This window comes from Sinocyclocheilus anshuiensis, unplaced genomic scaffold, assembly GCF_001515605.1.
Source record: "Sinocyclocheilus anshuiensis isolate Anshui unplaced genomic scaffold, SAMN03320099.WGS_v1.1 scaffold121, whole genome shotgun sequence".
Taxonomy (NCBI): Eukaryota; Metazoa; Chordata; class Actinopteri; order Cypriniformes; family Cyprinidae; genus Sinocyclocheilus; species Sinocyclocheilus anshuiensis.
Window position 1 is genome coordinate 845,415 of NW_015539856.1, and position 9,726 is coordinate 855,140.

At 35.1% G+C, this 9,726-nt stretch overlaps 1 protein-coding gene across 2 annotated transcripts in view; it reads right to left on the reverse strand.

Moving 5' to 3' along the window:
* The window catches only part of atp7a (ATPase copper transporting alpha), a 40,941-nt gene that overhangs the window by 22,954 nt on the left and 8,261 nt on the right, over positions 1–9,726 (reverse strand). For both annotated transcript variants that reach the window (XM_016481191.1, XM_016481192.1), the window contains exons 4-9: positions 7,606–8,274; positions 4,295–4,519; positions 3,261–3,424; positions 3,018–3,179; positions 1,944–2,020; positions 240–462 (exon numbers count right to left, since the gene is read on the reverse strand). In XM_016481191.1, the coding sequence (XP_016336677.1) occupies positions 240–462; positions 1,944–2,020; positions 3,018–3,179; positions 3,261–3,424; positions 4,295–4,519; positions 7,606–8,274 (1,520 nt within the window). The remainder of the gene's footprint in view (positions 1–239; positions 463–1,943; positions 2,021–3,017; positions 3,180–3,260; positions 3,425–4,294; positions 4,520–7,605; positions 8,275–9,726) is intronic.

Below are 9,726 nucleotides of genomic sequence, written 5' to 3' on the forward strand. Positions count from 1 at the left end.
TAATATCCTAATGATTTTTGGCATAAAAGAAAAATCTATAATTTTGACCCATACAATGTATTGTTGGCTATTGCTACAAATATACCCCAGCGACTTAAGACTGCTTTTGTGCTCCAGGGTCACATATGCACAAACAGCTCGTAACACTCAAAAGACAAAGGAAAACATGAAATCGCATCATATGACCCCTTGAAACATAGAAAGTGCATTAATAATCCACAAACTGGCAGGTAACCGACCTGCACAGGGACACAGAAGAGAAACGAGATCAGGTTCATGATGGAGAGGCCCGGCAGAAGCTGTTTCTCCAGGAACATGGTGGAGTGGTATTTCTCTCTGTCCTCGGCCGTGGCGTTGTGGTGGTGGGACATGTCGATCTGGTGATCCACGATTATCATGTAGATCATCATGCCCATAACAGGCACGCAGAAAAACAAGCTGATGAGAAATGATCTCTTCCATCTGCGAGGAAACAGGATGCCAACATTAGCTCTGATCTACTACCTTGTGAGCTGCTTAACTATTGTTGCATTTTAAGAGACCGTTCACATAGAAAGCGTTTTCCATTCCATTGTTTTTCTATGTAAATGCACTAGACAGACGTGTATCACTGCTGTAAGCCTGTCTCATGTCTTCTGCAGCATCTCGCACATGTGACAGCAATCTAAAAATGCAGCGCTCAAGTAAAAAAAATAAATAAAAAAAATGCATCTTCCTGCCACTTTCCACTGCCTGAATCTTGCATGCTTTCAAAGCAATGTTTCAAAGGCCCCTAAAGCATCATAGATGCAGCAGCAACCTGTTTTGTCAAGATTAAGACAGCATTGCATGCCTGCTTTGGCATGGAGCCCCACACATGACATGTGGAAGAAAAACAGATAGTGGTGTTTACTTTCACGATGGGGAAGAGAGAGTGAGCAATTGGGAGATTGTAGAAAGAGAGATACCCGCGACATTATCAAACAAGAAAATCCAGGTCTGGAGTGATGTCCGGTTCACAAACGAATCATTCTTTTGAACCGGTTCTTTTTGGCGAACAAGTTGAATCAGTTCACCAAATCGGACTGAAGCGTCTGAAACGGTTCAGTTACTCAATCAAATCTCATTTTCAGACACCTGACAGTCACTCTGACTCAAAATGAGTCAAAACAGCGGCGTATCTGATGCTATGAAGAATTAACTGATTCAGTTCCTCCAACAGTCACTGAACTGAGGAAACAGTTCGACTCAAACCGAAGACGATGAGCCGCTGATATGAGCATGCGTGAACACTTGAATGAAGAGACCAAATGAAAGTTATGGTTTCTCATTGTTTATGTAAAAAGACAAGCTGATGAAGACTAGTTAATTCACTTTATATGCTTTAGACACGTAAAACATTCACTTTTTACATCATTATTGGGTGCTTTAATAATATAATTGTGTATATGTTACATCTTTGTGTGATTATGTAAGCAAACTAGTCAAACGAAAGAACCAGTTTGCGCAAAAGAATCAGATTTATCCATGGGTAATAATTTTTTGGTCCTTGATATGCTTTTTATTTTTATTCTAAAAAAAAAAAACGCGCAGCCACTGATTGCATTTTATGAATCAACAAGGATCACGGTTTGAGCTAAAAATCTTTTTGACTGTTCTACTGAAGATTAAAAGATTTTTGGCGATGACCCTTCCTAAAACTTCAGACTCTAATATAGTCTACCATGTGCATCACATAAGGATCGCTATATTGCGCGGCACAATGTAAAGCTCTTCAAATGAGTCACTCAAGAGGATTTGTTTTAATTCTGAAGCTTCCTAAGAAGCCTGAAGGTAGGCAGCGGTCAGCAAGCCAGCTCACTAGGTTCCTCTGGAAACAGCATTTGAACTAAGAAGTTATGTTAAAACTCCATGATTATTATGTTAGGTATTTATGTATTGCTCTTATTCGCTCATGCACTTACTGTTGGATCTCACGGCTGTGATCCAAGTGACTCCCAGGACGATCTTTCTTCACCAGAGAGGCTGTAAATCCCAAGTTCTGTCCATCAAAAAAGGGAAGTTCATGTCAGAACACATGCTACAAAACGGTTATCATGGTTCCCTATAATATTATTTATAGCTTTGTTCCAGAACATATTGAACTGATATACAACTTTATAAGTAACTGATTTAGAATGCCAAGTAAAACAGTGCTCTTGGTGTAAAACCAATCACTGATTATCATACTTCATGCTTAGCAAATTGCTGAACTATTTAAAATTGCATATATATATATATATATATATATATATATACACTAGATGAGCAGTATTGGGATCAGAACGATTTTTAATGTGTTTTACAGGAGTTTCTTATGCTCATCAAGGCTGCATTTATTAGATAAAAAAATACAGGAAAAAATGTAATATTGTGAAATATTATTATGATGCAAAATAACGTTTTTCTATTTTAATATACATTAAAATCTAATTTATTTCTGTGATCAAAGCTGTATTTTCAGCATCATTACTCCAGTCTTCAGTGTCACATGATCTTCAGAAATCATTCTAATATGCTGATTTATTATCAGTGCTGGAAACTGTTGCTGCTTCATATTTTTTTGGAACCTGTGATACTTTTTTCAGGATTCTTTGATGAATAAAAAGTTAAAAAGAAGAGCATTTATTTAAAATAGAAATTCAAAAGTTTGGCGTCAGTAAATTTTTATTCTTTCTTTTTTTGAAAGAAATTAAAACTTTTATTCAGCAAGGATGTATTAAATTGTTAAGAAGTGATAGCAAAGATTTATATTTTAAAGGATATTAAAATAGAAACCATTAGCTTTATATTGTAATAACATTTTACAAGATTATTGTTTTTTCCTGTATTTTTGATCAAATAAATGCAGCCTTGATGAGCAGAAGAGACTTCTTTAAAAAACATTACAAGTCTTACTGATCCCAAACTTTTGAATGGCAGTATATATATATATATATATATATACACACACACATATACATATAATAAATATAATGTGGGTGTGTGTGTGAATTCACCTCTATCCATCTGATCACATCTCTCGGGCCGGTCACTTCTGGGTCATGTCTGATGTGGGCTTTATTAGTTGCCAGGGCAACTGAAGCATAGAGGATGCCCTTCTGCTTCATCAGGTTAGACTCAATTTTGTGAACACAGGAGGCACATGTCATCCCTCTGACCTATTAAAAACAACAAACTCGTGTTGATAATAAAAAAAAAAAGGGTAAAAAATCAACAATAGGATCTGCGGACATACTAACCACAAGCTCCAGGGTCCCATCAGAGCCGTCATAATTCTCCATCACTGAAGCCATGAAGCCGAGCTCTCGGATAAACTCCGCTATTCTCTGAGGATCGATGATCGACGGGCTGAATCGAACCTCGGCTTTACTGGCCATCAGTGCAACCAAAACTGAGTGTACACCTGAGGAAAAGAGACACGATGCCACATTAAATACAGCCATCCTGAGATTTGAACACAGCATTTACATATTGTGTATGTAAATAAGCATTCTAACCTATTATTATGAAATTTGTTCTGATCAATTTTAGACACCATCATTATGGTTTAATACAGTGCAATTATATTGAAGCATGACTTTGTTTTGTAAAGACCAGGGATTACCAATGCTGGCTAGAAACTGATTACATGTAATCTGAATTACAAAAATTAAGTACTTGTAATTAAGAGTATATTACATTTTAAAATGCTCATAATAATCGGATTACCATTGCTTTTTAATGCATTACATGATTACATATCATTCACACAATATAAGTAAATTATTCATAATTTATTGATTCTCTTTTAGTTTTCCTTTCTAAAAATCACATTGATGGTCAACGGTCACATTAACATGCAAGGCAAACAAATAAATATTCAATATTTGTTATACTTATATTAAATATAAAATATTATAAAACATAAAATATTTTTATTTTTAGTGTTCAAGTGTTTACATTATTTTTATTTTACATTTTATGATTTAATTATTAGCTTAACCTACTGCATTTTGTTTATTTATTTAATTATTACACACCCACTGCATTTCTTACATTAAGCGCAGTTTGGGAAACCCTGGTGTAATGTAATGCATTTTATGCAAAAATTTTTTTTTTTTCTATTTGGTTTTTTATATCAATGTGGTACATTTAATGGTAAGTTTAAAACAAGCTTGATTAAAAAAGTAATCTAAAAGTAGTCAGAATACATTATCTGAAATGAGTAACTTAGATTACATTACTAACTACAGTTTTCATCGTGTAATCTGTAATCAGTAAGCACTGGGGATACCATGCTCGTTCTTGAGGTTCCTCTCAATGTTGGCCACGCAGGAGGCACAGGTCATTCCACCAATCTGGATAAAACATTTGGAAATCGTGTTTGTTGCAAGCTCAGCGTCACTCTCTGCTTCATCCTCTTTCACGGCTGACCAGACCGGAGATAACGACGAGCTCAGGACAGACGGTGCTGGAGGCGATGGGCTTTTGAGCACTGAAGGCACCAATGAATTTGTCTCTGTAAACATGACAGGACAAAGTTAAAAGTGACCTGATATGTGACCCTGGAGCACAAAACCAGTCATAAGGGTCAATTTTTCGAAACTGAGATTTATGCATCATCTGAAAGCTGAATAAATAAGACAATATTTTGAAAAATCAGACAATATTTGGCCGAGATACAACTATTTGAATATCTGGAATCTGAGGGTGCAAAAAAACCTAAATATTGAGAAAATCATCTTTAAAGTTGTTCAAATGAAGTTCTTAGCAATGCATATTACTAATCAAAAATTAAGTTTTGATATATTTACGGTAGGAAATTTACAAAATATCTTCATGGAACATGATCTTTACTTAATATCCTAATGATTTTTGGCATACAAGAAAAATCAATAATTTTGACCCATACAATGTATTGTTGGCTATTGCTACAAATATACCCCAGCGACTTAACACTGCTTTTGTGCTCCAGGGTCACATATTGGTTTCAGTGGAAATGACAATATAGGACATTGTTGCTGTGTTTTCTGAATTAGTTTAATTTGCACCCCCAAAGCAATGACATAACATGAAAAAACAACAAGATATCGTGGCCACAAATTAAGAATTTATTCCTATAACTTATTAAATTGTTCCTTCCATTTAGTTAAATTAAAATGAACTCCTAAAGTAAGATTTTATCAAACATTAACAGAACGAGACAAATGTAAAGATTGTTAGGTTATTAGGTGAATCTCATAAAACCTGTCAAGAAAATATCTGGTTCATATTTTACCCACAAATAAAAAATTGAAAAAAGGTTTCTATTTATCACCAAAAGGCCTATTAGAACTATTAAGACTGTGACATTCTTACAAATTCGCATTAATGCAAAGCTTTAAAAAAAAAAGGAATATTAAGAATAAAATATAATTTAATTGAATTTAAACATCATGGTATCACTGAACTGTCTTTGAGATGTTTCATTTATTTATTTTTTGTAAATAACACCGAGTCATGATGACTTGCATTTCTGTATTCTATAAATAAATAAATCATTGTGACACATGACACTGTTGAGAACTGGGAAGGAAATGTGCTTTTGTCATAACAATAGTGTCACAGTGCCAGAAAATCTTAACCACCCTAAACTAGACTTCACGTCTTAATGCAAAACATTATTTATTATTTAATTTTTTTCCATTTTACTGTGTGGTGAAATATGCCCCAAGACATGTTCCTTGTGAAGTTGGTGTTATGCACCCTTTTTCGAACTTCATATATGGTATTAAATATGGTAAATGGAAGCTCAAATGCAAAAACAAATCTCATTGGTTGTCATGCATGAAGTAAGCACATTTTAACTTCCTTTACCATATTTGATGAGCTCTATTTATGTGCATTGATCAATGTGTACATGTCTAGAACAGCCTAAATTAAATCTGCTCATCATTTAAAGTGCTCATATATCCTCAGAAGACATGGATTAAACTGGTTAGATTCACATGGACGACTTTTACAATGTCTTTTTACGAATATTCTGAAGAGTCATCGTTTTGGTGGAATAAACTTTCAATGGAGGGACAGAAATCTCTCATATTTCATTAAAATATCTTCTTTTTCGTTTTAAAGATGAACGAAAGTCTTGCGGATTTTACTGAATTTTAATTTTTGGGTGACCTAACCCCAAAATTTTTTTTTTACCTAATATAATCATACTAAATTACTAAAAACAGACACATTTTTGGAAGTTGCATTCAAAATACACCTGGCTCAAAACAAATCGGGCATGATGCCTAAGATTCACCCAGTTATTGTCACTCTTATGATTCAGGTTTATTATGTGCAGTGCTAGGTAGTAAATGAGAATATATTACTAATATATTATTAATATATATCACATTATTTCTTATTTACAAGTAATGCAGGGATTCACAAACTTTTTTGGTCATAAAAACTTCTTTCATCTAATATATTTACTACTTGAAGAACCCCTAAGATTTTAAGGTAATAAGTTAATTAAGTAACACATTTGCATGTTCTCGGTTATGATGTTAGTTAATGGTCACATGACACATAGACAAATAAAATATTTCATCTTTTTTAGTAAGTGTTTTATTTTGATCTTTGTTATTTTGAAATTATTTATTTTAATTTTACATTTTTATGATTTAGTTTCCATTAAACTCACAAAACCCTGCACGAACCTCATTTTTAAGAATTTTTTATATAAATATGATGCAAGATCATCCAATTTAAATCAATGTGATAATCGAGTTGGGTCAAAAGTAATCAAAAAGTACCCCGGTTACATCACCTAAAGTGTGTAATGTAATGGATTACATTACTAACTACAATTTTTGCCGTGCAATTTGGAGTCAGTAACAGGTTACAATTTGTAAATAATCTACCAGCACTAATTATGTTTTATAAAACGGAGAGTTCTGGTCCTTGATTCTGATTGTTTGGTGGAAGAATACTGTTTTTATTAATATCATTACATTTTATTTGCTCTGTTTTATTTTGTGAAACCTAACTACGTATATGGAATAACCGTTTTATAAAAGCAATAAGCCCCGTGAAGCCGTGGTTTACAATGAATTTATAACAGCTAAGGGGGTTTTAGGCAATCCGCTTCGCGTCGTACCTAACAACGCCCCTTAGCTGCTATAAATTCACTGTAAACCAAGGCTTCTTGGGTCTTATTGCTTTATTTGTTAAGTACTGCATCAGAGGTGTTTATGACCAAAAAGCACCATAATTGGGACAATGTAGAGCTGTTATTAGGGCTGCACGATTAATCGAATGCGATTGTCATGCGCATTTTGTTAGTAAAGCCGGTTCTGTAATCAGTAGGAAATCATCATCACGTGCTTTCAGATGGAGCAGAATTTACTACACAGAGCCGTAGTTCACTGACAAGTCCTTTGAATGGAGATTTACTGCTGATCACAGAACCGTGCTTCACTGAAAGATACACATGACAATCGCAGCTTCTGTCGAATCGCAATTTTGATTCAATTTCGATTTATCATGCAGCCCTAGCTGTTATACAGTCTACATAACTGTCAGTAGTAAAGACATATAGAAGGGAAGATATAAGAAGACAGAAGAAGCACTTACCAGGGAGAAAAGCATCAAAGCCCATGTCCTCTACGGCGGCCCTCAGCTCCTCAGGGGTCGTCACTAAAGGGTCATACTCAAAGGTTCCCTGATGATTGGCCAGTGACACTTGGGCCGATCTCACTCCTTTCTTCTGGGAGATCATGCCCTCGATGGACTGAACACAGGAGCCACAGGTCATGCCCTCGATGTGGATCTCCGCGACTGATACCAGCGGCTGGAGGAAGCCTGGCTCTGGGGAAGCTGGGAGGATAGCTTTAAAATCCCCTGGAGGAAGGGCTTCGATGGCTTTCTGTAGCTCCACCACTGAGGCTTGTTTTGGGTTGTGCTGAATCGTAGCTTGTCTGTTCTCCAAGGACACGACGACCGAACTCACTCCAGGCAGCTTGGATATATTGTCCTGAATATTGACCACGCAAGACTTGCAGTGCATTCCCGTAACCTGAAACACTGTAGTGATGCTGGAGTCTGTGCACGGCTCTGAAACCTTCTCCTCCTGTTTGGGAGCGTTGAGCAGGCGCTCGACTTCACTAGCTGAAAGCTTTAACTGACGAGGTTTTGATTTAACAATGGCTTTGAAACCAGCCACCTCGATTTGGTTCACAATCTCATCCACCGTGACGACGCAAGGCAGGTACAGTACAGCGGCCTCCTGGGATTCGAGAGAGACTGAAAAAGCACGGACAAAACCAAATTCAATTATACTCAGGAAATGTTAAGAGTTAATAAGAATATGCACACTCGTCTCAATAAATAAAGTCTGTATGTGTTTTGCTCATGTAACAGTGGTCATATGTGACCCTGGAGCACAAAAGCAGTCATAAGTCGCTGGGGTATATTTGTAGCAATAGCCAAAAATACATTGTATGGGTCACAATGATCGATTTTTCTTTTATACCAAAAATCATTAGGATATTAAGTAAAGATCATGTTCCATGAAGATATTTTGTAAATTTCCTACTATAAATAAATAAATGTATTTTATGGTATAATTTATGAAAATATGGTATAATTTACGTGATTAATGTAATTCCTAACTGAATGTGATGAGACTTGAAGCGTTTTGCATTTCTGACACATTAGGCATACTAATAAAACTAAATGTTTGCATATTTTAAAATACTGTTTGCAAACAGTTAAAAATTATTACTTGCCAACTAGAATTAGACCTAGAATTTCCTTTACTATTTTATTTATTTAAGGTTTATTCAAAAAAAAAAAGGACCCCCATTGTTCAGGACATGGTTATGACCAGTGCTGGGTAGTAACTGATTACATGTAACCTGGATTACGTAATAAGATTTTAAAAATTAAGTACTTGTAATTAGAGTAGATTACAATTTAAAATGCTCATAATCAGATTAGTTACTTTTTTATGGATTACATGATTATTCAAACAAAGGCAGTAAATTATTCATGTTATATTGGTTCGCCCTAACTCTTCTTTTTTCTCTTTTAAATCTTCCTTTAAAAAAATTGAATAAATTTTCTCTTTGCTCTTTTTATATGAATATGTTATGTTTAATGGTAAGTTTAGAACAAGCTGGATAAAAAAAATATATCTAAAAGTAATTAAAGTAGTGAGAATACAATACCTAAAATGAGTAACCTAGATTACATTACCAACTACAATTTTCATCATATAATCTGTAATCAGTAACGGACTACAATATGTAAGTAATCTACCCAGCTCTGGTTACGGCCTTGCCTTAGTGCAACTTTAAGCAAGATATAAGAAAGGGAAGGTCATATTGCATTAAAGGGGTCATATGATGCGATTTCAATTTTTCCTTTCTCTTTGGAGTGTTACAAGCTCTTGGTGCATAAAGAAGATCTGTAAAGTTGCAAAGACTAAAGTCTCAAATCCAAAGAGATATTCTTTATAAAAGTTAAGAGTTAACCACACCTACCTAAAACAGCTCGTTCTAACACGCCCCCACATGTCTACGTCACTATGTGGGAAGATTTACATAACGCCGCCCAAATGTTCACGCAAAGAAAGAAGGCGTAACTTTATTGTTGCTGCTGCCGCTGCCATGTTGTGAAGAAGCTGTGTGTTTCATTGTGAAAGCGAAACTACTTTGTTTGGCCTTCCAAAAGAGGACACGACTAGAAATCAGT